Source organism: Panthera leo, chromosome E1 (genome assembly GCF_018350215.1).
Source record: "Panthera leo isolate Ple1 chromosome E1, P.leo_Ple1_pat1.1, whole genome shotgun sequence".
NCBI classification, from domain to species: Eukaryota; Metazoa; Chordata; class Mammalia; order Carnivora; family Felidae; genus Panthera; species Panthera leo.
Genome location: NC_056692.1, coordinates 10,949,087 through 10,976,556, shown reverse-complemented (window position 1 = coordinate 10,976,556; position 27,470 = coordinate 10,949,087). Strand labels below are relative to the sequence as shown.

The following is a 27,470-nucleotide window of genomic DNA, read 5'->3' as shown; positions in this document are numbered from 1 at the left end:
GTGGAACGAGCACTTTGCAGTGAATTAAGCCACTGGTGTGGAGCCCACGCCTCCTGGGAGTCCTTATCTAGCTCCAGAGTGGAGGCTACACAGGAGGGTCTTGGAGATGCCCTGGCCGGGGGAGGAGCCAGGCCCCCGAACGGAAGACTGTCCCGGCATGATGGCTCCCAAACTGAGGCAGAGATACGGGGACTGCTGTGTCACCCATACCCTGTGGAGTCTGCAGCCGTTGTCCCCGCCCGTGCTGGGATAGATGCCAGTAACGTGCTGGACCCTCGACCCCAGGGGCGCCTTCCAGGCGGGACCCACCGACTGCCCCACGCTGGCTGGCTACACGGGTCGGGTTAATATAAGCACCACCTTTGAAGACTGCGGTGAAAAGCATAGTCTGTGATGAATTCGTGTTTGTTATTTTGGGAAAGCTATTTTATTACCGCATGTCCCTCTGTCCACGCGTGTGAACGTGAGTCCTCTACCGCCACGTGAGCTGTGGTCGTCACCACGCGAGTACTGCGAACACGCGTGTGACGCCGGCTCCTGGGTCTGGCCGCACCAGAGTTTAACCGGAGTAAATGCCAAACAAATAGTATGAGAAGTGTACTTTTTAAGAAATTAATTTATTTGAGTTCAGATATTTTTGAAATATAAAAATTGGTTGTATTTTTTAAAGCTCTTATGATTCTTGTAGACACTCTGTGGTTACACATTCGATTGTGCTTATTAAAAATGGTCATCTATGTTTTGCACTTTGGCTCTGTGAAAAATAAAGTTTCTCTGGGAAGGTGACGCTTGGTCTCCTGATTACAGGGGGGAGTTGCTTATCCGGCACAGGGAAGGAAAGCCATCTCTCCTCAGCCGGTGCTTACACCTGATGGGCCCTGGTACCCTCCGGGGGTGGGGGGCGAACGAGACCGTTTCCACGACACCCTGAGTGCCACGGGGAAACTCCCACCATACTGGTTGTCCGGACCTGGCTTCAGGATTCGCCTTCTCATTTGTAACGGTCATCAATCGGTGCTGCAGAAGCCCGCCACGTAACAAGACATTAAGAAGAGGAAGCTTTTAGGAGCTCCGAACTGGGGTGTTTCTGTACTGCAGAGTCTGGAGGAAGCCCGGGAACTCAGAGAAGGGCGAGTGCAACTACTGGGGTCTTTCCGCTCGTCTGCCCCGGACCCAGGCTAAATAATTGCCATTTTCCAGAAGAACTGAGAGAAAGGATCAAATTTAAACTCCTTAATAACCTGTCCCAGAATTACTAACAGTGGGTCTTAAACGAATTTTGATTTCTGGAGATAATGTGAGGAAAGTCCAAAAGAAACCCCCTCAGAGGGCATGAAGTTGACCCAGCCTGGTCCCGTGTGGCGCAGCTCTCCTGTCTCCCCACGAGGGCACCAGGTCCTCGAGCAAGCGGTCCCTGTGCAGTCCCGACACTCGGGTGCCGGGCAGGTGCCCACGGGCAGGTGGGGGCTGGCAGCTCCTCTAAAAGGCAGGCAGGCCAGGCAGAGGGAAGAGAGACGCGAAGCTCTCCACTTCCTCCCTGAGAGCCCTGATGGCCCTTTGGTGCTTCTCGTCCCCGGCCAGTTTCTCCTTGAACTCCTTCAGGGTGGCTCTGGCACCAACGTCGTCCTGAATCTGCAGAGTCAGTTCTATCCCTGCGCCCGCAAGAGACAGAACGGGTCCCCAGTGGGCTCCCAGTGCCAGTGTGGCAGCCCCACTGGGCCCGGGAGACACTCCCGAGGCCCGGGGGCGTGACAGCCTTAGGTGTTCACGTCACCCTCGGAAAGGATTCTCGTGTGCCCCCTTCCTTGGGCAGGACAAGTTACAAGCCTCTCAGACTAGATGGGCTGCTAAAGTGATCTTTGCTGTCTCGTCCCCAGCGCTCAGCCCTGCTCAGCCACAATCAGAAACTAAACACACACACACACACACACAGAGTCTAAAGTGGCAAACCTCTGACCCTTTCTCCTTACCTCTGTGAATAAACTGGGCCACTTTTTGGAACTCTTTTTCCAAAAATCCGCGGGATGTCAGTGCCGGAGTCCCCAGACGCAGTCCGCTGGGGCGCAGTGCGCTTTTGTCACCTTCAAGACAAACGGGCTCTGTCCTTTGGCTGCACCCAACTCCCCACTGACCCCTGTGCATTTAAGAAGACAGCTGGCCAAAAAACTGGCCTGTGGGTGCCCACTGTATCTCGGAAGCAGGGCACTGCTCATTTAAATGCCAGAGGCGGGCACAAAGGCACAGGAGACGGCCGCACGTTGTGGCCACTGTGATGAAACAGCAAGGAGGTTGCCTTCAGTGGCATGACCTCCCAAAAGGGAGGCTAGCATCCTTGTGAGTGAGGGATGCATCACCCACATTCTTTTTACAACCCCCTGAGAAACCCAGCCTGTTCCAGAGGCCCCTGCTTCCCTTCTCCAAATGCCTGTAGCCCCTCCGAGCAGTCCACCTCAGTCCCTCCCTCTCTGTGCCTGGCAGGGTTAGAGCTGCATCAGAAGGAGCAGGCCAGAAGAGAGCCAGGATTTTGCCCCATGCCATACGGTGTATGTGCCCCTTGAAAATCCCTTGATGTCTGTCCCCAGAGTCAAACTATCATCGGCTACAACTCTGGCCAAAAGAAATCTAAGACGGGAGCGGTACAGAAGAGAAGACCAGCAAAGATTCTTACCTGGACAGGTGTTCTTGTTGCAGGCTATAGAGCAGGCTTCTAGTACCTTCTCGGCCCTGCCACCATCCGTGCCTTTGGAACGGAGATCCACGAGGATCAAATGGTTGTCAGAACCACCTGGAAACCAAGTTGGACATGTAGGAATGTGGAAAGCTGACTCCCAGGTGAAGGAATCTCTCTTCCTAAGAAATGAGGGTAGGGATCAAGGAGGCTAAAGCAGATGTGATGAGGAAGGTGAGCACCCCCACCACGTGTCCTGAGAGACTTTAGTCCCATGCTAAACAAAAGATGCCCCAGGACTTAAGAGGTGATAGTTTACAAAGGGTACCTGGTGACTGGGAGCAGGTCCTTGAGCCCGAGGGGAACCAACGGTAGCTTTCCCAGCTTAGGCTGCCCAGCGCCCTGACCCAACACATGAGGATATCGAGGCCACTAGAACTTTCTGGAACTGGACCAAGGCCACCAGGGGTCTTCCGAGCACCTGGATCTTTCCACTTTGAAATCTCATTAATCCCGGGCCCTTCACTTGGACAACAGCAATGACTTCAAGGTGCGGGACCCCACAGTCCAGAGATTAAGCCACGCCCCCACGCTTGCTGTGGCTTTAGGCAGCTCGACATCTGGGAACCTCAGACGCCCATTTGCAAAATAAGAGCGATAATTCACGAGGCTGTCGCGAAGTTTAGATAAGGTGCCACGTATAGCACTTTGCCCATACCAGGCACAAAGCAGGTTATCACGAACGCTGGCTCCTGGGCTTACGGTGGCCACTATCTGCTTCGGCCATCTACACTGTGTCCTCAGAGGAGAGTGAACTGGGGGTGGGGGCAGGCCTGGGAGCTCAGGAAAGTGGAGACCTCTCCCGAGATTGACGTGAGACTTTGGGCCTCGCTGGGCTGAGGGGCTGCCGTCTGCTGTCTGCAGCCACAGGGACATTGGTCTAACTCCTTGTAGTGCCAAGTGTGGGTCCCACGCCAGCTGGATGGAAATGCAGGATACAAACACCCCCAACCAACCTAGACCTGCCGAGTTACAACCTGTATCTTTTAAAAATTTTTTAACGTTTATTCATTTTTGAGAGAGAGGGAGCAGGGGAGGAGCAGAGAGAGAGACACACACACACACACACACACACAGCATCCGAAGCAGGCTCCAGGCTCTGAGAGGTCAGCACAGAGCCCGACACGGGGCTCGAACCCACGAACCGGGAGATCATGACCTGAGCCGAAGTCGGACGCTTAACCGACTGAGCCGCCCAGGCGCCCCTTCACAACCTGCATGTTAACAGGGTGCCTGCGGTATTGGTGTGCACATCCATGTCTGACAGAGTGACCTAAGGGACCCTGAAGGTCGCAGCCCACACTGAGATTTCTAGGGCTTTCTAACTGAAAGAGGCAGAGGATGAAGGACAAAGAAAGGGAAGAGGAAGTGAAGCGAAACGGAAAACGGGTGCTCCCGAGACCTGCTGAGGAGAGCTCTGCTTTGTCCCAGCTCTGCTGCTCACGAATAGTCTGGTGGGGAGCCCACTCCTCAGGCCGGGGCCTAAAATCCCCGTAAAGGGCCGCGGGCAGGGAGTAGGCACCCGAGTCAGTGGCCTACCAGGACTCGCTTCCCTAGACCACCCCACTGGCAGCATCCACAGCGGCCTTGTGAGCAGAAGTCTGCCAGAAAAATGCCGTCCTAGCCGTGAAACCCGCAGGGACAGAAGCGACCGCACCCCCCCGAGCGGGCCCTCACCCGGAAGGTCCATCTCACGGGGGTTTACTCAGCACCACCAGCTTTTGTATTCAAGCAGACATGGATAGAATGCTGCCATGAACTCCTACTGGGAAGGCCTGTTGTACCCGGGCCCTCGGGGGTGAGTGGAGACACCCCCGTGGGACGGCGTGGGGCATCGCCAGGGAGACTGCTCTGGGAGCCTGCTGTGTTCCAAGCTGTGACTGTGCCTTCCACCAGCCGTGTGACCACTGGTACTGAACCTTTCTCGGTCGAGCCTCAGGTAGGCCTTTCACAAAGCTCTCCTGAGGACCTGTCGCGTCACATGCCAGCGACAGATGATGCACAGCCGTGGCTGCAGCGCCCAGGCCTAGGTGCGAGGTTTAAAGTGCCACCCCTAGGAGCAGGGGCACCCCCGTCCCGGGGTCGGTGGGGGGGCCGTCCAGCACTTTCTGTTGGTACCTGTTACCACTTTGTAGCCCAGCTCCATCAAGGTCTCAGCCAGAGCCCTGCAGTTGGCCACCACCTGGCGCTGGTACACCCGGAATTCCGGAGTCATGGCTTGTTTCAGGGCCACGGCGACCCCTGGCGGGAAGAGAGAAGGGGTCAGGAAGGCAGGAGGGGACCAAGAGACCGACCAGGAGTCCAAGAACACCGCTTGCTTCCACTCAGGCCTCCTCGCTTTTCAATATCACCAAAGAGGGGGTTCATAGTCCCCCTCCACCAGATACGTAGTTTTTTAATGCTACAATTAACCGGCTGAACCCACAGGCCTCTCCTCTTTGAGGAGGTGCTTTTGAGGTAGCCTTTCTCCAGGCCTGGGAGTCTTGTGCTAGTAAGATCACCACAGGAAAGCAGTTCTTAAGCAAGATGGGTTTTACGGTCCTTTGCGAACATGAAAACTCAGCTGCCCCGAAAAGCTTTTGCTCTGATGCCAGATCACGCAGATCCAAAAAGATCAGAGGCCCGGTGAGAGGTGCAGGCCTGTTTGCCTGCACGTCCAGACTCCTCCGGCACCTTGGTCAATCCCAAGGGCTGTTCAAGGGGGCACAGAAGGTGAAGGAGAAGGCAAAAGACATGTGCCTGAGCGCTGGCACAGAAGCCTCTAATCGGTGTTGGTGGAAACGACAGGAAGGGGCCCGGAGCGCCTGCAGGGTGGGTCACCCCATCACCCAAGAGTTGAAGAGACCACGGACGTGGAGTTTGTAGGTGTAAAGGGAGAAGGGAAGACACCAGTGGAGACCCACCCCTCCCTGCTCCCAGGGGCCTAAAATTCACCACTCCTTGCTTCCCCCACTCCCCTCCTTCGAAACACCAGTGATGTTCGGGATGGAGACCGTACGCCTTCGTCCTGGGCTCCTCTGCCAAACTGCTTGGTTCCAAAGACGACACTGGAATAACTCTGATCATCACACATTTCCTAAGCTGTCTGTACAGGAACGGAATGGCTCGATGACAGCCTGCTGGGTGACCGTGCCATCGGACCCAGGCGTTTCCCACGCGGCCTCAAGGCCAGCAGTGCAAGGGTCAGGATGTCAGCGGACAGGCAACGTGCCCTTGCCGGGTTTGGGTGCTAATCGCCCACTCCTTTTGCTGTGCCTTCTTCTCGTTGCTAAATCCCCTCCCTGTTGTTGTTGTTGTTGTTTTTTTTTTTAATTTTTTTTAACGTTTATTTATTTTTGAGACAGAGACAGAACATGAACAGGGGAGGGTCAGAGAGAGAGAGGGAGAGGGAGACACAGAATCTGAAACAGGCTCCAGGCTCTGAGCTGTCTGCACAGAGCCTGACGCAGGGCTCGAACTCACGGACTGCGAGATCATAACCTGAGCTGCAGTCGGACGCCCAACCGACTGAGCCACCCAGGGGCCCCTCCCCGTTATTTCTTAAAGCGGGCTGCACCCACTGTACAAAATCTCACCCAACACGGTTCTGCCTACGGGTGGCCGTACGTGTGGAGTGGTCATCGCTCGCTCCCCTTGTCCCTGACTGACACCTGTCGCCAGTTTCCCTTTTCTCGCTCGTTAGCATCTCCTGGACAGAGATGTTCTAGTTTCTCCCCGATGTGCAAGTCCTGGTACACACTTTTGGTGGACAGGTGAGGTGGGAACCAGGGGCCACGGATGAGCAAAGTTAGGAGGACCCCTAGCTTGCGCAGGGCTGCCATGGATGAGGGCACAGCCCCAGGTGCCATCCAAGGGCTCCGGGTGGGGTTTGGTGGCATTTTACCAGCAATGGCGTGGTTGTGGGGACCTCCCTGCAGGCCCGGGAACACGGCAGAGTTGATGAGCGACTCCAGGTTGTACAGCGTCTCTTTGCCGGTCTTGGGATCCACGCTGCGCACTCCTGGATGAAGAAAAACAACAGAATGGGAACGTGAGACGGGCTGTCCCCTCTGTCTTCTCCCTACCCGGACTCAAACCCAGAGTGCGCTAAGCACAAGCCTGGCCTCTAGTGCTGGATGGTACAGAGCAGAGGGGCCCCTTGCTTCCGGAGCGGGGGCAGACCACCCTCTGTACATGAAATCAAAGGACAGAAATTTCCCTCCACAAAGGGGCGCCAGGCTGGCTCAGCCAGTACAGCATACGGCTCTTGATCTAAGGGTCCTGAGTGCAAGCCCCATGTTGGGCGTGGAGCTTACTTAATTAAAAAAAAAAAAAAAAAAAAAAAAGAACTGTTAAGGATCGAACTCCCATCATTCCTCTGGCATCTGGGTGACTCAGTCAGTTAAGTGTCTGACTTAGCTCAGGTCATGATCTCACAGCTCATGAGTTCTAGCCCCACGACTGTCTCTGTGCTGACAGCTCAGAGCCTGGAGCCTGCTTCTGAGTCTGTGTCTCCCTCTGTCTCTGCCCCTCCCCGGCTCGTGCTCTGTGTCTCAGTCTCTCAAAAATAAACATTAAAAAAAATACAATTAAAAAAAAAAGGAAATTTCCCCACACTGAGATCGTAATGAAGAATGTGCCTTGGGCGTATTTCCTCAAGTGTCCAAGAGAGCAGTCTTCCGAGACGACTATGTTGAAGGACAGAAGACTCGTTTATATAATGATATATAATGGCTCTAATAAGGAATAGGATTCCTTTCTGAAACAAAATTAATCATCAGTTGTAGGAACTACTGTCTCTACAGAGCTGCTTGTGTGCCACGAACCGTGCGAGGCACTTTACATTAAGGTTAATTCATGTGCTCCTCCCAAAGGTAGTCTGAAGGGACGGGTGCTATTATTAGGATCCCCTCTCTGGAGGTGAGGAAACGAGGCACAGAGAGGCTGCACAAGCAGCCCGGGATCACAGAGGGCGTCCGTGGCAGATTCAGGAGTTGCTCAAGGTGCAGCAAATCACTTCAGTGCTCAGTGGAAAGAAAGGAACAGTTTCTAGGCAGGTGGGATTGGCCACCTGCCTTGAAACGTGGGTACAAACGAAGAAGGTCCTGAGACAGCAGGACCTGAGAACGCTAGCGGGCATATGGGTGTGTCCAGTCCTGGCCAGGGGGCTAGGCAAGGAGGCCGCAGGGGAGAGAGACCCAGTCACCCAGGGGCTGGTTTCTCTGCAGGTGTGTGGGGATCCGGTCTCATCATGGGCCAGATGATCTGATCACAGGTCTGGTTTTCCCAAGCACGGGGAATCCCCAAATAAAAGGCGTGCTTACATGTGGGTTGGAGGCAGTCAACAGAAATTCCTCACTAAAAGGACTAAAGTGGTAACTATGGTTTATACATCAGCGTCTTGCGCTTTGATTACTGTGAGTCCTTCTCTGGGATAGGCGTCCTGGACCACAGCGAGGTCACCAGAATGACGCTGCACCACGAGGCCTTCTGGTAGCCCCTGGCCAGCCTCACACGTCTTGTTTTTGCTACAGCGCCTGCCCCTTGTGGGCAAGACTAGTCGACCCACGGCACAATACCTTTCCTCCTTTTCCAGGACCCAGATGCCCAAGGAACGAAGTAAGAGCCGTGCTCAGGGCTTCTTTCCAGATCTCTTCTGCAGACTGATCGCTCCCTCCTTTGGTAGTTTTTTTTTGTTTGTTTGTTTAAGTTGATTTATTTTGAGAGAGAGAGAGAGAGAGGTGGGGAGGGACAGGAAGAGAAAGGGGGAGAGAGAGAATCCCAAGCAGGCTCTATGCAGTTAGCGCAGAGCCCAACGTGGGGCTCGATCTCACGAACTGTGGGATGGTGACCCAAGATGGAACCAAGAGTCAGATGCTTGACCGACTGAGCCACCCAGGCGCCCCCTAACTAGCTCTTTAAGGGACCCTTCAAGGGACCCTGGGTTTTCCTAACTTCCCGAACCGAGCGTGCACCCCAGAGGAGAAAGGCCAACGCCAGCAGCCCGCCAGTACCCCACGCCCCGGAGCACACCTCTCCTGTAGAAGATCATGCCGGCGCGGCAGCCTCGCAGGGTTTTGTGGGTGGTGGTGGACACTACGTGGCAGTGCTCAAAGGGGGAAGGCACCACGCCGGCAGCCACCAGCCCGCTGATGTGCGCCATGTCGGCCATGAGATAGGCCCCGTTGTCATCTGCGATCCTCCTCAGTCGAGCGTAATCCAGGTTTCGGGAGTAGCAGCTGGTCCCTGAGACGGCAAAGGTGACAAAGTCGAGTCAGAGATACCCACAGCCAGATATCCTGGAGCGCAAGCCTGCACGCGGGCCTCGCGATGGGCATATTCGAAAGCTTAGAGATTTCTCCCTCCAAAACCCCCGAGAATGGAAATGAAAAACACCCTCAACAAACATCCTTGTGGGGGTGCCTGGGTGGCCAAGTCGGTTAAGAATCCGACTCCGGCCCAGGTCATGATCTCACGGTCCGTGGGTTCAAGCCCCGCGTCCGTCTCGGTGCTGACAGCTCCAGAGCCTGGAGCCTGTTTCAGATTCTGTGTCTCCCTCTCTGTCTGCCCCTCCCCTGCTCACGCTCTGTCTCTGTCTCAAAAATAAATAAACATTAACAAAAAAATTAAAAACAAAAAAACATCCTTATGTGCCAAAGGCAACCACTCTGACCTGCCTCTTCAGGCCACGTGCCTCTTCACGGTGGTTGGGATGGCCCCTAACTATTGTTATTTCCTCCATCAGTTAGTCAAGCATTCACATTTCTAAAGTTTTTATTTATTTAAGTAATCTCTACAACCCAACACGGGGCTCGAACTCACGACCCTGAGATCTTGAGCCACGTACTCTGAGCTAGCCAAGTGCTCCAGGAGTTAACATTTCTGGATGCTTCTCTGATAACAGCCTCAGATCTTTTGCCACCTAGTACCAAAGGTGGCAAAACAGATATTTGTCCCGAAAGAAGAGAATATACTTAGACCCAAGAAGCCCGGCTATTCGAGGCAGAGGCAGCGAGCTGGGGAACATCACATCTTCATTTTGTAATAGGCAAGGGGGCTGCTACAAATACGGTGCCTTTACCCCCCAGCTCATCACCTGCAATAATCAGCTTCGGGTGGAAGAGGCGGGCATTTTCCTCCAGTTGGTCATAGTTGATGTAGCCAGTGTCTGGGTTCACCTGTGGAATGTCACGGAGACAGAAGGCTCGGGCTGCGTCCACCACACCGTGCCTGCCCTCCCACCGGGACTCGTGCCAACTCTCAAGGGTAAGAGGACTTCCTCCACCTGCCCAAAGCTGTTCGCTCCACTCCACCATGGACACAGGAAAGACGTCCCAGAGCGTGACTTGAGGGCAAGGTGGGGTACCGGTGTATGTGGCCTGTGCACGTGGCGTGGACAACCAGGTATCGCCTATGGAGGCAGGATGCCCTGAGGGGTCCCGAGAGGAAAAGTGAGCCCCCGCCTCGGGGTTCTTCCGAGAAGGAGAAGGAACCAAAACGCCACTGCAGAGTGAAACAGGAGCCACAAACATGCACCGCACAGGGCAGGTGCTAAGACACTGTTACCTTCGGGAATGAGACGAGATGCTAACACCTCTTCTAGTCCCAGGTACACAGAGGCAAGAGGAAGAAATAAGGACACAAGGATTAGGAGACGCACAAAGCTGACATTACTCACAGACGCAATGACCGCCTACCTGGGAGATCCAAGCCTCTAGGGGCAAGCTATTAGAATTAGTAATTGAATTTAGCAAGGTCACTGGATGTGGGGTCAAAAGCCAAAAACCAGTTCTATTCGTCCATATAAGCAGCAAAACATCGGAAAGGAAATTTTAATAAGAATAATATTATATTAAGGGCGCCTGGGTGGCTCAGTCGGTTAAGCCTCTGGACTCTTGATTTCAGCTCAGGTCATGACCTCAGAGTTCCTGAGATGGAGTCCCGAATCAGGCTCTGCACTGACAGCGTGGATTCTACTTGGGATCCTCTCACTCCCTCTCTCTTTGCCCATCCTGCCCCCTCCAAAAGCAAACATTTAAAAAATAATATTATTGGGGCGCCTGGGTGGCTCAGTCAGTTAAGCGTCCGACTTCAGCTCAGGTCATGACCTCGCAGTCTGTGAGTTCGAATCCCGCATCGGGCTCTGTGCTGACCGCTCAGAGCCTGGAGCCTGCTTTGGATTCTATGTCTCCTTCTCTCTGCCCCTCCCCCGTTCGTGCTCTGTCTCTCAAAATTAAATAAATGTAAAAAAAAAATTTTTTTTTAAATAATATCACATTAGTTTCAAAACCCATAAAATATCTAGCAAAAGGTATACCAGACCTCCATGGAAAACGTTACTGAAAGAAATTTTAAAACACAAAAAATTACAGTGATTAAGGCAGCACGAGCTTGTGGAAGGACAGTTTTGACAGAACAGAAGAAGGCCAGAAACAGAAGCCCTGTGACAGGGGGTCAATCCGATCCATGACAACAACAACATTGCAGGGAAAGAATGGTCTTCCGGTAAGTGGCACTAGGTCAGCCGGAAAAAAGAGTGTTATCTGACCCCAACCCTACGGTCCCCCACAGAAATCGATTTGAGATAAACCATGGACCCATCTGGATGTGAAACATAAAACTTTTTTTTTATATTTATTTTTGAGAGCAAGTCGGGGAGGGGCGGAGAGAGGGGGACAGAGGATCCAAAACAGGCTCTGTGCCGACAGCAGGGAGCCCGATGTGGAGCTCGAACTCACGGACGGGATGGCGAGATCGAGACCCGAATCGAAGTCGGTTGCTCGACCGACTGAGCCACCCAGGCGCCCTGCTTGGCGACACAGTTCTTAGTAAATTCAGTGTCTTAAAGTTGTGTTACATCATTTGTGCCAAGGGGAAAGTACAAGTCAAAGGGAAAGATTTTAGGGGAGGGGGCATGGGAGCTCTCTGGGGAGGAGGTGGTAAGAGAAGCCTTGGGTTCTGCACCCCTACCCCGTGGGGGGAGAGACTCGGGGATGGCCGCCGCCCTTTCCAAAGGAAAAAAGCCCTTCCAATTAAACAGGATTACAGCAAGTTGTGTGCAGCTGAGACATCCTCTGGACAGGCGGGCTGAAGGTTTTGTTTCAAATGGAATAAACTGGTTCTGTCACCTGAACTTGGCAAAGAAACTGTTACCTTGATGAAAATCAACAGCCAACCCACAGTAAAAAAAAAAAAAAAAAATGGACATAATTCTAAAAAAAATTTTAAAAGAGAATTACCCCCCCCCCCAAAGTGTGTTGCTATTCTCCCACATTTTCCTCTTTGAACTTGCAGGATTTTTTAACAAGGTTTTTCTCTTTTTTTAAGTGTTTATTTTTGAGACAGAGAGAGAGAGAGAGAGAGAGAGAGAGAGCGAGCTCACTTGAATACACATGCTAGCAGGAGGGAGGGGCAGAGAGAGAGAATCCCAAACTATCAAAACACAGCTTGATGTGGGACCAGATGCTTAACTGACTGAGCCACCCAGGCACCCTAGAACATTTTTCTCTTTTTAATTTTTTTAATGTTTATTCTTTTTTGAGAGAGACACAGAGCGTAAGTGGGGGGAGGGGGAGAGAGAGAGAGGAGACACAGAGAGGGGCTCAAACTCACGAACCGCGAGACCATGACCTGAGCCAAAGTTGGACATTTAACGACTGAGCCACCCAGGTGCTCCAGGTTTTCCTCTTTTTTAAAAACCCTAATCATTCCAACTCTTCAGCTCGGGTCATGATCTCACAGTTCGTGGCTTCGCGCCGTGCATCGGACTCTGTGCTGACAATGAGGAGCCTGCTTGGGATTCTCTCCCTTTCTCTCTCTCTCTCTCTCTCTCTCTCTCTCTCTCTCTCTCTCCCTTTCTCTCTGCCCCTCCCACATCTGCACCCTCTTCCTTTCAAAATAAATAAATAAACTTAAAAAAAAAACCAAAACCCTAAACATTCGACAATAAAACAGCTCCAGGGAGAATTCACAGGCATTTGTAAGAAACTTCTGAGGGGCCAGAGAGGTGCAAAGGGACAGGAAGGAAGCTTAGGACGTTTGGAGAGGGGAATGGTCACAGAGGAGAGAGGGGGTGACAGAAGGTTCAAGGTGCTGTTTCCCCCTGGAGAGATGAAATGCCTGGCCCCGTGTGAGGCGGCTGCCAAAGGGTGGGAGAGAGCCCCATGGCGAGGGCAGAGCTGGGAAAGGCTGGGCAGGGAGGCAGCCTGGTGGGCAGAGGAGGGGCGTGGCAGCTGCTGCTGGAGCCCAGTCAGCTCTGTGTCCTCCTCCCTGCACAGGGCCGGTGCCCACAGCTGGCCAGGCTCCTAGGCCCCTCCTCTCTACACCCCTGCAGGCCCACCACCAGGGGAGCCTCTACCCTCCACCCACAGAGGGGGCTACAGCCTGCACGGTGTGTGTCAAAGACGCGGAGACGGGGGTGCTGAGCCCGCTGACACCCAGAAGAGCCTCTTGGGTAATGGAGGACATTACGCTAAAGAGTCAGGCTGCCTAAGGCCGCGTATGAGACCAGAACACCAGCCCGGGGTTCCGCTCCGCCACCGCTCTTTCTGTAGGGAGAGAAACTGTAGAAACTGGCTTTTGAGTTCCATGCGCAAAGGCGGAGCACTGTCTTCCTCCTGTCACGTTTCAAAATCCATCTTCGAGGGGTTGTCCACTGTTGGCCAATGAGGACACCCCTGGTGCGAAACACCTCAGCTTTCCATGAAAACAAGCAGACCGTCACCTGCACCCCAAAAGCACCCGTGCGACGACTAGGACTGAGCCAAAGGCTAACACACGGCGAACAGTCAAGGGCAAGCAACAGAGACCGCGAAACGCCAAGATGAAACACTGGCTTGACTTCCATGCGTCTGACACTCAGCCGAGCATAACGAGGCACCGAGACCTTCGCTCGCCGTGGGACACGTGAACCCGCCTGGAGCGGCCCGCTGGGCAGCGGACGCCACGAGGAATTGGCTCCGGGACAGGAGGAAGAGTCACCACGTGCACAGACCACCCCACAGGCACGCGTGCTGGTTAGTGCTTTCCTCCCCATCACCGACCGTGAGCCCACGAGCGTGCCATGCACCGTTCGACCAAACCATTTATAATGACAAGGGCCCCCCTCGAATACGCGCCAGTCCCACGCGGGGCACGTGGCTCGTGCAGGCTGTGGCTAGCTGACAGGTGTGTGAGGGGCGGCAGGGTGCACAGGCCCCCTGTTCCAGGATAGCCACTGTCCTGGGCTGGGGCGCGGGGGGGTGCTGCCCCGGGGGTTCCGAGCAGGGCTGTCCCCGGGGGCCCTGGCTGCAGCTGGGCCTTCTCTTCAGCCGCCTCCCTGACCCGTGTCCCTGTGCTTCAGCTGCCCCCTGGATGCCTGAGGAGTCGCTGGGGCTGTGGGGGCGGGGAGGGGGGTGACAGCAAAAGGTGGGGACTTCCTTTAGCGCCTGACGAACAGACTGCCTGTTCCTACAGGTGCAGCCAAACACTGGAGGCTTTCTGAGCCAAAGGACAGCAGAGCTAATGGAGAGAGACCCCCCCTCTTACCTTATAGGGCATAGACTCAAAAAAGATGGACGTAGCAGAGATTTTCTTCTTGTCTGTCATGAACCCGTGGGTCAGGTGGCCCCCGTCGGGCAGGTCCAGGCCCATGATGCGCCCGTGGGGTTCCACCAGCGCGGTATACACGGCGAAGTTTGCCGGGGAGCCTGGAACACGAGACCAGACGCAGTATGGTGACTTCTGCCCACGAGGCCCCAAGCAGGACCCCAGAGCTTGGCCACTAGGCAGGCCATCAACCAGGAGTGGACAGAACAGGCCTGACCACCACTGTGCACCCCCCACAGCGCCACGGAGGGTCCCCTGCAGCAAACCCCCCCCGAGAATAAGGGACAGGTGTTCAGGAAGGGTGAGTCAGGTGGACGCCAAGGTTGAGGGAGAGAGAGAGACGCGCCGACCCGGGAGGGGCTTATCCTGTTTTTTACTTCGTCTGTGGGCAGAGTCCTTGTTAAGACTCCTTTGGGTGAAAGGCGGCCCTGGGAGACTGGCAGGCAGGGGTCTGCCCAGGCAATTACCTGAGTAGGGCTGGACATTGACCCCCCAGCATTGGGGGTCCAGATCATAGACCTGTAGCGCCCGCTTCTGACAGAGGATCTCCAGCTCATCGATGAACTCGGTCCCGCCATAATACCTGCGGGAGAAAGCAGACTTAGGCCCCCCTCCGGCCCCCAACCTCTGTGCACAGTACAGAGGCCAAAGAAGCTTCAGGCTGGGACAGAAGAATAAAAGCAGAGAGAAGCAGTAAGAGCACGTACCCCGAGCCCCCACACCACTCATCTCCTCTCCGTGCCAAGCTGGCTGTGTGACTGAGCAAGCATCACCTCATCTAGAAGGAAATTCCTTGGGTTTTTTTGATGTTTCTTTATTTTTGAGAGTGGGGGAGGGGCAGAGAGAGGGAGACAGAGGACCCAGAGTGGAGTCTGCACTGACAGCAGAGAGCCCAACGCGGGGCTCGAACTCACAAACTGCGAGACCATGACCTGAACCGAAGTCGGATGCTCAGTCCAGGTGCCCCTAGAAGGAAATTCTGACGCAGGCTACATGGATGAATCTTGAGGACGTTACCCTTATGCTAAGTGAAATAAGCCAGTTACAACTGTATGCTTTCCCTTATAGAAGGTTCCAAGAGGAGTCCGAGTCCTAGCGACAGAAATGTGGAAAGGGGGTTTCTAAGGGCTGGGGGTGGGGGTGGGGGGGTGGAATATTTTTTGTTTTTGCAGTTCTAATAAAATTATACTTGTTTCATAATTACATATGAAAATTTACCACATATTTTTTTTATCTGTATATTCATCGTAATAACTCAGTAGACCATTTGTAACACCTCTACCTGACAGTCACAGCAACCTTAAAAATTTTTAATATGTATACTAATTTCATCACAGGAAAGGACATGTAACAGAATTTAAATCTGAACCATTTTTAAGCACACAGTTTACTGGTGTTAGGCACTTCACACGGCTAGGTATATTGCCGTTCTGTGTAACAGATCTCTAGAACTTTCTCATCTTGCAAAACTGAAACTCTATACCCGGACGAGCAGCAACCCCCCTCCCCGCAGCTGCTAGTAACCATCATTCCCTTTTCTCTGTGATCTTGACAACTCTGGATACCTCACAGTGGCAGCATGTAGTATCTATAGTTTTATTTTTTAGACAGAGAGGGAGAGCACGCAAGCAAGTGGGGGCGGGGGGAGGGCAGAGGGGCAGAGAGAGAGAGAATCTCAAGCAGGCTTCACACTCAGTGCAGAGCCCGACGCAGGGCTGGATCCCACGACCCTGAGATCACGACCTGAGCTCAAATCAAGAGTTGGATACTCCAATGACTGAGCCACCCAGGTGGCCCATGTATCTGTATTTTTTTTTTTTAACGTTTATTTATTTTTGAGACAGAGAGAGAGAGAGAGAGAGACCACGATCACGGGAGGGTCAGAGAAAGAGGGAGACACAGAATCTGAAACAGGCTCCAGGCTCTGAGCTGTCAGCACAGAGCCCGACGCGGGGCTCGAACCCACAGACCGCGAGATCATGACCTGAGCCGAAGTCGGACGCTTAACCGACTAAGCCACCCAGGTGCCCCGCATGTATCTGTATTTTTAAGACTTTCATTTAGCACAATGTCCTCCTGGTTCATCTTCTTCTTTACAGGATTTTCTGTATGTGACAGGATTTTCTTCTTCTTTAAGGCTGAAGAGGACATTTTATTATGGATATGCCACATTTTGCTTATCCATTCCTCCATTCGCCGACACTTGGGATGCTCCCCCCTCTTGGCTATTGTGAATGATGCTGTGATGAACAAGTCTTGAAACAGAAAGGGGCTTTGCTGAATAATCTGGAAGGTCCCTTCCAGCCCCACATTCTCTGCTTTGTCACCAAAGAAGGGTGCGGTCTCCCCAAGCTTGAGGGACAGCAGGCCATGCTTGGGGAAGCATTGAGGACCTTCAGGAATGTCAGGGCTGCAAAGGGACTTGGCAATTAACCATCTTCCAGGGGAGCAGCCATGAGGATGGCGTTCAAGGTCATGGTGAGGCTCTGGCGCCCCTCCTGCCTTGCCTCAGACAGACGAGCCACACGCAGACCCAGATCTGGAGCGTGCAAACCTCATCGTGCCCTTTACCACGGGCCTTGGTGCAGCCTCCTTCACCTACCCAAGTCCATCTCCTGACCTGGAGGGGGGGTGAGAGTGCGACTTTGCAGTCAGGCTGCAGGACACACAAACACGAACGTGGCCATGCTCAGCCCAATGCCTAGAACACGGCACTGCATTTCACCCTCAGTTACGAGGCAACTGCTATCTTACTAACCGCCGAGAATTTTCAATTAAACGATGGCTTGCCATCAGTCAGTTTCATCCTAGTTTCAGAGATGTGAAAATGTGAAAAAGTGAGTGCTCAGGGTCGATGAAACCCAGCAAGTACTCTGGTTAACGTCAGGGGTGTTCCCAGATGCTGTCCCCAGCTCCGCATGGAAATTCAGCTCTCGGGGCAGGGGATTCAGAAGCCTGATCTGGGCCTGGGATCTAAGCTGTGTTCTTCATGTTGTTTTGTCTAATCTCCCGTTTGGTCTTTCCGCATCTAGCGGCCCCACCCTGAGTCACCTCGATGGCATAAACTCAAGTGTGGTCAAAAAGCGGTTATTGAGGGGCACCTGGGTGGCTCAGTCAGTTCAGCACCTGACTCTTGGTTTCGGCTCAGGTCATGATCTCACGGTTTGTGGTTTCGAGCCCCATGTCGGGCTCTGTGCTAACAACACAGAGCCTGCTTGGAACTCTCTGTCTCCCTCTCTCTCTCCGTCTCTCCCTTGCTCATGTGGTGAGCTCTCTCTCTCTCTCACACAAAGTAAATAAACTTTCAAAAAACCAAACATGAATATAACTTCCTGTGGTTCTCAGATCACGGCACAGGTAAACCCAACATTCCATGCAGCGACGACAGGTTGAGCTGTCACTTCCAGGTCACTCCCGGTACAGATTTAATCACTCACAGAGCAGCAACCTTCCACAGTGCCACTCAGGGCACTGACCTTTTTTTCTAGAGGCTCGACAGTGGCCCAGCAGCTCCAGACTCCTTATGGACTGGCCTGTTATTCTAGAGAGCCCCCACAGGGACTGGTAAAGGACCCTGAGTATAGCTAGCTGTTCTAAGAATATCAGCACTAGAACATGCTGGGAATCACAAACGAGTTACGACGGGACCAGCGCGGAATAGAAATCCCCACAGTTGAGTGCTTTGCTGTTTTCTGACATGTCCACATTGTTTGGACTCTGTTCGGACCCAGGAGCCCACGTCACTGTGTCAGAAGCAGGCCTTCGGCGACAGTCACATACCTCTGCCCTGGGTACCCTTCAGAGTACTTGTTATTTAAGCAAGAGCCCAGAGCCTCCAGAACTGCTCGGCTGGCGAAATTCTCTGAGGCGATCAGCTCCAGCCCAACCCTCTGCCGGTTACTCTCCTTCTTGATGATGTCGTAAACCTGAGGAGATCAGGAGAGACAGTGAAAGTCTGGACGTTTCAGGTTAGCATTTTGCTCTGATCAAAGCAATAGCCTCTTAAAGCGAAGACGCACCATTAAAGATTCGCATTTTACCCCCGAAAGCGGACCATAAACCCTAACAACTCGACTGAGGAGACTCCCAAAGAACTTAAAGAATAGAGAGATCTTCCTCAGATTGTAGCGTTCAGGAAGGAATTACTAGAAGACAATGGATCAAGGGAAACAAAATTGAGAGAAAATGATCTTTATTTTTTTTAAATTTTTTTTTTTTTAACGTTTTATTTATTTTTGAGACAGAGAGAGACAGAGCATGAACAGGGGAGGGTCAGCGAGAGGGAGACACAGAATCTGAAACAGGCTCCAGGCTCTGAGCTGTCAGCACAGAGCCCGACGCGGGGCTCAAACTCACGGACCGCGAGATCATGACCTGAGCCAGAGTCGGCCGCTTAACCGACTGAGCCACCCAGGCACCCCGAGAAAATGATCTTTAAAATAAGTATCCCGGGGCACCTGGGGGGCTCAGTTGGTTAAGTGGCTGACTCTGGCTCAGGTCTTGATCTCGTGGTTCATGAGTTCAAGCCCCGCCTCGGGCTCTGCACCAAGAGTGTGGAGCCCACTTGAGATTCTCTCTCTCTCTCCTTCTATCTCTCTGCCCCTCCCCCAGCTGTGCACGTGTGCTCTCTCTCTCTTTCTCAAAATACATAAATAAAACTTAAAAAAAATAAGTCTCCCACCTTAAAAATCAATAAATAAAAAAAGTACCCCACCGATTTTTAATTTTACACTATCTCATTATTTTTATCCCTATGTTTCACCAAGTTTCTCCCTCCCTGAACTATATTCCTTGCTCTCCTTCCTTAAAATAAAAGTTGCAAAAAAAATAAATAAATAAAATAAAATAAAATAAAATAAAATAAAATAAAATAAAATAAAATAAAATAAAATAAAATAAAAGTTGCTTTGGTAAACCCACATGGACAGAAAGGAGACCACTGGTGGCCGAGGGTTGGGGAGTTTGGGGGGGAGGGGGGCACGGGGGTGACTGCTCATGGGGTCGAGGTTTCTCTTTGGGGGGATAAAAGTGGTCTAAAATTGGCTGTGAACGTACTAAAAATCACTGACGTGTGTGCTTTCACTGGGTGACTTGTATGGGAAGTGAATGATCTCTTGAGTATAAAGCTGTTAAAAAAACACATACACAAAAGATGCTTCTCAGTGTCTACATATACTCCCCTGGCCTGGAAGGAAAGGGCCAAATCTCAATGACCTCTCCCAGGCCCCTTTCCTCCAGGGCAGCCAGCACAGTGCTCTTCACTCTGCAGAAACTCAGAAATCTCCATATTTACCCACAGGGGAGGACTCTTAGCCACTTTCTCAGCCACTGCCTCTAAATCTGGCATTCTTCTACTAACGGCAAAGCTGTCCCCGAATAAGGTTTCTTTAGGGGTAGAGCTGGAGAATTAAACAAGAGCCTCTGCTTATTTGTTTAAACAAGTTTAAAGGTTTATTTATTTAAGTAATCTCTACCCTCAACATGGGGCTCGAACTCATGACCCCGAGATCAAGAGTCACATGCTCTTCCTGCTGAGCCAGCCCGGTGCCCACCTCCGCTTTCAGAGCATCAGTGAAGACATCTCACCTCGGTGTCGCAGTCTTTGAGGGGCTGTGCCAACATCTTCTCATGTGAGGACCACAGGTCGGCATCCTTGTGAGCCCCGTTGACTTGAGTTGTCATTGCACCGGTTCAAGGTTGCCTAAAAATGGAAACGCTGCCAGCATTAAACTCAGTCAAAGCTCACGGCAACCTGTGGGTTCTCCCAAGTTGCCAACGTCCTGACATCTCTATGGCCTTTCCCTCAGAACTGCTTGGCAAACACGAAGACGAAGACATCCTATTGCAAAACCACTGTGTGGTTCCTTTCTGAACTGTGGACATCAGCTTCTTAGCCCGTGAGCAGAGAGAACTCCCCGCCCTCCCGATGAGGCCTGATCTAGCCTAGAGAGAGCCCAGGACCCTCTTCAAAACTAAACTTTTCCTGGCTACAGGGTATCCCCCCACCTAAACTAGGTGCCTTGAAGGCAAGAACTGTTAACCTTTTTTTTTTTTTTTTTTAATTCCCCACCCAGAACTCAGCACAGCCATACATGAAGGAAGATTTGCCAAATGCCTGAACAAACAAATGAATTGCTGACTTTGGTGTTTTTCTTCCCATTTTTCAAGTAATGAAAATGAGGCTTAGAAAAGTATTTCAGCCCGGGCTACACAGCAGGTTGGCCATGAAGGACGGACTCAAAACCCCCAAACATACATTCTAAGTACCCCACAGAGTTCCTACAGGAGCTATGAGTTGAGGCACATGCTTGCTTAAATATAAACCCTCCAGTAAAAACTACAGGTCATAGTTGCACGTCTGAAAAATCAGCAGAAAAATGGCATCCCATTAAAATATAGATGACCAGGGGGCACCTGGTGGCTCAGTCAGTTAAGCGTCTGACTTTTGCTTTCAGCTAAGGTCATGATCTCACAGTTTGTGAGTTCGAGTCCCGCAATGGGTTCTGTGCTAACAGTGAGGAGACTGCTTGGGATTCTCTCTCCTTCTCTCCCCACCCTTCCCTCACTTATACTCTCTCTCTCTGAAAGATAAATAAATAGGGGCGCCTGGGTGGCTCAGTCGGTTAAGTGTCTGACCTCAACTCATGTCATGATCTCGCAGTTCCTAGGTTCAAGCCCCGCGTCGGCTCGGTGCTGACAGCTCAGAGCCTGGGACCTGCTTTGGATTCTGTGTCTCCCTCTCTCTCTCTCTCTCCCTCCCCCACTCACACTCAGTCTCTCTCAAAAATAAATAAACATTAAAAAAAAGTTAAAAAAAATAAACTTAAAAAATATATATATATGAATGACTGGAAAATGCAAGTTTCTTAACCTATGTTTCTGCAAAGAACGAGAATTTGTGAGCAGTAGGATACCCTCCGGTATTAAAGTGTAAATATTCACAGGAACTAAGCTCCCTTAATCAATAGTTGGCGGCTTTTCAGCACTTTGCCATTCATTTGGTAAGTTTGGATTTCAGTTCATTCATTTGCCAAGTATTTCTCGAGGACCTTCCCTGCGGCAACGACAGCGTTGGTACTGGGCCTGCCTCCGTGGGGCTCCCCTTGTGGGGAAGCCCAGCAGCGGACAAGACGGGTGCAGCTGGATAAAACAAGGAAAATGGCACGGAGGACAAGGCTGACCGCTGGGTCAGGGACCTATTGGTGGAGATAAATCTAGAGGACGTCTAGATGGGGAAAGCCAGTCAGGAGGAGGGAGCCCGTTTCCTGAGAGTACTGTGAAATAATAAGAAATAGATAATTAATCTCTGCTCCTAAAACCCTTGTGATGGGGGGGGGGGGGGCGGGGGGCGGGGCGGTGGATGAGTGCCTTTGTCCTACTTAGGTGACTCTGGGTGGGCTCCTGACTGGTCACCAGAAAGACCAAGCCATGAGCAGAAGCTTGGAATTTTCCATCCCACTCCCCATTCTCCAGAGAGGGGAGAGTTGCTAGAAAGTGAGCTAGTAATTGATCAGGCAGAGGTGAGGAAGCCTCTGTGAAAATTCCAAAAGTATGGGGCCCAAGGAGCTTCCACGCTGGTGAACATATCCACGTACCCGGAGGATGGTGCACCCCCAGCTCTAGGGGGACAGAAGTTCTTGCACTTGGGACCTTCCTAGACCTTACCCTAAGTATCTCTTCATCTGGCTGTTTATCTGTTTCCTGCCCTTATGGTATTTTTTATTATAGAATGAACTGGTAAAGGTAAGCAAATGTTTCCGAGTTCTGTGAGCTTAGGAAATGACTAAATCCAAGGAGGGTGGTTCACAGGAACCTCCAATGTGTAGCCAGGTCATACAGAAGTTGTGGGTAACCTGGAGACCTTCTACATCTGTGATTGGGGGGCAGTCTTCTGGGACTGAGCCCTTAACCTGTGGGGTCTGCACTAACTCCAATTAGCATCAGAACTGAATTGAACTGTAGGACCCCCCCCCCCCCACCACCACCATTTTCACAGAATTGCTGATGTGTGGAAAACCCATGCATCTGGTGTCAGGAGGGTGGTAGCAGGGGGAGAGGGACAGGGGCATGTAGCAGAAGAGTGTAGTTTTCCTATGCAAGCTCACACACGCTCTCATTTGCTAGACAAACATTCCTGCTAAATAAAACAGGAGTCCCAAATCACAGGGATCGTCCCTAACCTCCAGGAGAGCCAGCAAGAAGAAACTACCAGTAATTGTTAACCAGGAAATTCCTAACTGGGCTTTCAAATCAGTCATTATTTTAACCCAAGCACCAGGGGATTAGAAATAAGCCACGTGAAGGGATGGTTTGGGCACCAGTGTCCAGGGAGGGCTTCTCTGTGCTGATCCCCGCACTCAAGCATGGCCAGCAACCCAAGACCCTCTGCATCGGGTCAACACACATGCCCTTGGCAGGTGGTAAACCCACCAAAAACAGCACAAGAGTCCAAATAGGCCCTCTGGTCCTAGAATCTGGAAGAGAAAAGCTTCTTTTACATATTGACTACTCAAGGTTAAAAAGGACTCGAAGGTGGCAGGCAAGCAACACAGAGAAACTATTACTCAACCGCCAAATAACTAAAGTCCATTTGGGGCCCCCCTCCGAGGCAGGTCAGGTCTACACTCATTCTGGGAAAGGAGTTCAGGTCCATTGTGCTCAGGACAAAGAACAAAAAGTCCCCACCCGCATCGCTGCTCTCACTGGCTTCCCTTCAGCAGACCACCTGGCAGCCCCGTGCCCTCACTTCAAATCTTTTCCTTACCGGAAGATGCTAATTCCAAGTCAGTTACCTCTGTAGCTGTGGGGGGCGGTGGGGCTGCACGTGTGGCCCTGCCCTCCAGCTGTCACTGCCCACCCACCTGTATCCTATACCACTCAGGATCAAGCCATCCCCCACATGGGGTACTTAATCCACACCCTTCTTAAACCCATACTCTTGAGTCCAAACTAAGCCTTTTCTTTTAACCGTGAAGAAGTTTGAATGCTTTATTCAAACAGAGAGAGATCAAGATTCTTTGTTTTGTTTCAATTAAATCAATTACACCTACTATAGATCTCATCTGTGGTATCTTTGAAGTCAATTAGACCTACTATATCCTGAGGCAATCTGAATTACAGTAAGGAAGACAAAGATCTTGAATGTAAATAGCTAATTTATGTGTCAACTTGACCGGGGAGGACCAGATAGTTGATAAAACAAGAAAGAGATCCCTCTTTTAAGATGCAGAGGAAAGGTCATCCTTTTTAAGCTAATATTATATTTAGAAAAGACACGTATTTTAGAAAAGAGCATATTTTCTTGAGGTTTGGAGGTTGGCTGAAAAATAATATACCTTGAACTTTTTCCTCATTTTTTTAACTGATAAAATATACATAAGATTTACCATTTTAACCATTTTGTAATTAAAATAATTTTTATTTAAAATTTTTTTAACGTTTATTTATTTTTGAGACAGAGACAGAGCATGAACGGGGGAGGGTCAGAGAGAGGGAGGCACAGAATCCGAAACAGGCTCCAGGCTCTGAGCGGTCAGCACAGAGCCCGACGCGGGGCTCGAACTCACGGACTGCGAGATCATGACCTGAGCCCAAGTCGGCCGCTTAACCGACTGAGCCACCCAGGCGCCCCTGGTATTTGTCTTTCTATGCCATTTTAACCATTTTTTAAAATGTTTATTGGGGTGCCTGGGTGACTCAGTCGGTTAAGCGGCCGACTTGGGCTCAGGTCATGATCTCACTGCTCGTGAATTCGAGCCCCCCGTTGGGCTCCGTGCTGACAGCTCAGAGCCCGGAGCAGGATTCTGTGTCTCCCTCTCTCTCTGCCCCACCTTCTCCCCACCCCGCCCCCATGCTTTCTCTCTAAAAATATATTTTTTAATGTTTATTTATTTTTGAGAGAGACAAACTGCGAGTCGGGGAGGGTCAGAGAGAGAGGGAGACACAGAATCTGAAGCAGGCTCCAGGCTCTGAGCTGTCAGCACAGGGTGCAACATGGGGCTTGAACCTGTGGGCTGCGAGATCATGACCTGAGTGGAACTCAGATGCTTGACCTCCTGGGCCACCCAAGGGCCCCTCTAAAAAAATTTATTTTAATGTTTTTTTTTTTTTAGAGAGAGACAGCTTGCAAGAGAGAGCAAGCAAGCAGGGGAGAGGCAGACAGAGAGAGGGAGAGAGAATCCCAAGCAGGCTCCACCTTTAGCACAGAGCCCAACTCGGGGTGAGATCATGACTGACGCCAAAATCAACAGTCACACTCAACCGACTGAGCCACCAAAACGCCCCCGTTTTAACCACTTTTAAGTGCAATTCAGCGGCATTAAATACACGGACTTTGTTGTGCAACCACGTCCACATCCATCTCCAGAACTTTTTCATCATCCCAAACTGCAATTCTGGGTACCCACTGAACACCTCTCCAAGATGGTGGTCACAATTATTCCATTTCTATGAATTTGACTATTTCGATTACCTCGGTAAACGAAACCACACACTTGCCCTTTTCTGTCTGGCTTATTTCACGTAGTGCAAGGTCTTCAAAGTTCACCCGTGTTGCGGCACGTGTGGGAATTTCCTTCCCTTTTAAGTCTGGATAATATTCCACTGTATATAGATGCCACACAGTATATAGTTTATCCATTCATCCATCACTGACACTTGGGTTGCTTCCACCTTTTGGCTACCGTTAAGTGATGCTGTCGTGTGCCATGAACATGAACAAATACCAAGTCCCCACTTTCAATCCTTTCGCGTCTAGACCCAAAGTGGAATGCTGGATCATCTGGTTAATCCTATGTTTAGTTCAAAACAAGCTTTTGATGTTGAAGAGATCTACCCTACTCCTGTTATTAGCCTGCAATTAGTTCATTCATTCCTGCAACAAATATTTATGGAGCAACTCCTGTGTCCCAGGCACTGAGCTAGGAACTAAGAATACTCAATGAGTCAATTAGTCTGCTCTTATGAGGAGCAGACTAATAAACGTGGAAACAAGAAATACACAAGATAATCTCAGCTGGTGATGACTGCTATGAGGACTTAGAAGGACTATAAGGACTTAGACTGTGGAAGGCGCCTGAGCTGAGATCTCAAGTGCGAAGGAGCCAAGCTTAGGAGATCTGGGATTAGAACAAACACCTTACCCTCTGAAAGTGTTCCTCCCCTTACCGCCTTTAGTGCAAAAGCCCTAAAATGGTAAGAAATTTGACTTGTGAAGGGCCAGAAATCAGGCCCTTGTGGCTGAAGCTGGGGGAACAAAGCAGGGGCCCAAGAGATGAGACTCGAGGACCAAGGGTGAGAGCAGGGACGGGAGAACAGATTCTTCACCTTGACAGTACAAGTTTCAAACTGGGTCCTAGAAATCGGGTCTTAAGCCATTTCCTCAATCCATCTGTGAAATCTGAAAGTAACAACTACAGAAACCCATCTGGGGGAGATCAAGGGTATGTAAGAGCAGGTGGCAGACATCTCACAAGCCAGACCCCTCCAGTTCTCCCACTCCCCACCGACACCCGAGGAAACTGTGCTGAAGGCAGCCTGCCGGGTTCAAATCCTGCTCTCCTCTTCCTAACGTGCAACCCCAGTAACTGACACCTGTGTTTCTCAGTCCCCTCGTATAAAACACAGGAGTGAAGACAGTTCTGAACTGGGAGGGAGAGTTAAATGAGCTACAAGACCTACATAGAGCACATAGAACAGGCCAGGCACAGAGTAAGTACTGAAACCTACCAGCTACTATGGTTATTCAAGAAACCTGGGGTCCTTAGGGCCCCCACTTTGTCACCACTCAGGAACCTGGGCTGAGCACCCCTGGAGAACACAGCCCACTGCAGCCGTTACTATCAAGTGCTGGATATTTCTGTTGGGGAAATACCACTCTGCACGCGTAGCACGAGCCTCACCTCAACCCCAGGGAAACAGACCCGGTAAGTGAATTTACTTGCCAAGGTCCTCAGCCTCCCCACGCCTACAAATCTTCCCTGGACCTTTGCAAGTGGAACCAGCCAGAAGTCTCCTGAGGGAACTACCCTGTTGAATGCCATCTGGATGTCCCACACACAGATTCTGTGTTTCCTACTTTATAGAGAAGGAAACCGAGGCTAAGAGAGCTAAGTGGTGTAAAGTCCTACAGAGATAAGAGCCTGAATCTGAACTCGGGTTTACCTTTAGTTCCAAAGCATGTTCCCAGAACACTGCACACTAAATGAAAGCACAAGCTGCCCACCTCCAGTGTGTGTTCCCTCAAGTAAGAAATTTAAAATGTGATTCCATAAGAACCTGAACTGGTGTTTCCAGTCTAGCAACTGCCTAAAGACACATGTTTGTGCTGGTCTCAGCGGACCAAGGGTCACTTAACTTCCAGGACCTTGAAGCACAGGGCACCAGGCCAAGAATCCTACAGTGCAACGTTTGTCTCCTAGAACAGGGGGTGACAGACTGCAGACAACAGGCGCAGCCTCTCCCCCGCGGGGATCTGTTCACACTCCAAAAGCAGAGCAGGCCATATATGCAACGGTTGGTTGAACGCACAGCCTTTGAGAGCTTCCGTTTGATTCCAGGCTCTGCCATTTTGCTATCTGCAAGGTCGCGCCTAAGTCGGCTCTTCTCTTCGAGCCTCACCTTCCTCATCTGTAAAATGGGCCACGTGATAGCACTCGCTTGCAGCGCTGTTGAGAGCATACTGTAGCGAGGTGAAGGGCTGCGCTTAAATTTAAAATGCTCTACGAGAAAACTGCTCAGCAGGGAGCGACTCCTCTAACAGCAATAAGCCGTCGCATCTGTGTCAAAGGCCGAGCCCACCAGTGACCAGAGACCGGGCATCCGGGCTCGCCGCCGTCCCACCCCTCATGCCAGGCACTAGTAAAGCGCTCCTCACCTTTTCCGGCTTCTCAGAGCCGCCGGGGGTTAGCGGGGCGGAAAGGCGCACACAACAAAGCGCCCCGAGAGCGTTGGGCACACCAAGGTCCTGGCACCCAAAGCCGCCCACCTACCGGAGCGGTGTCCCGCACACCGGCCGGGCGACCCCAAGGCCCCACGCTGCTGCCGCCGCTGCCACTCGGAGACCCGCCGACCCGCGCCTGGCAGTGTGCCCGCCACGTGACACCTGCGTGTGAGTCCGGAACCCAGAACTTGGCGCGCCGCGACTCGCACACCAGTCGGTGCCCTCAGCTCCCGGCCC

General features: G+C 51.6%; 1 protein-coding gene across 2 annotated transcripts; it reads right to left on the bottom strand.

Moving 5' to 3' along the window:
- Positions 1 to 504: 504 nt before the first annotated feature.
- On the bottom strand, positions 505 to 27,445 carry SHMT1 (serine hydroxymethyltransferase 1). Of its 2 annotated transcripts, none has more exons than XM_042915858.1 (12): positions 27,168 to 27,445; positions 19,880 to 19,994; positions 18,074 to 18,219; positions 14,761 to 14,876; positions 14,234 to 14,394; positions 9,804 to 9,885; positions 8,741 to 8,953; positions 6,612 to 6,728; positions 4,847 to 4,969; positions 2,669 to 2,785; positions 1,971 to 2,081; positions 505 to 1,652 (listed from the first exon to the last, which is right to left on the bottom strand). In XM_042915858.1, exons 2-12 carry the CDS (start codon positions 19,973 to 19,975, stop codon positions 1,480 to 1,482), a joined length of 1,455 nt encoding a protein of 484 aa, XP_042771792.1. In that variant the 5' UTR covers positions 19,976 to 19,994; positions 27,168 to 27,445; the 3' UTR covers positions 505 to 1,479. The 2 variants fall into 2 exon arrangements, with proteins under 2 accessions (XP_042771792.1, XP_042771793.1); XM_042915859.1 differs by having other exon boundaries at positions 27,283 to 27,445.
- Positions 27,446 to 27,470: the final 25 nt, after the last annotated feature.

Excerpts from the sequence above, each read along its gene's own strand:
- SHMT1 (XM_042915858.1), bottom strand. The coding sequence starts at position 19,975 with ATGACAACTCAAGTCAACGGGGCTCACAAGGATGCCGACCTGTGGTCC. Across the intron at positions 14,395-14,760 it reads CAATGTCCAGCCCTACTCAG|GCTCCCCGGCAAACTTCGCC; the intron begins GTAATTGCCTGG and ends CTCGTGTTCCAG. Across the intron at positions 1,653-1,970 it reads GGCCCAGTTTATTCACAGAG|GGATAGAACTGACTCTGCAG; the intron begins GTAAGGAGAAAG and ends TTGCGGGCGCAG.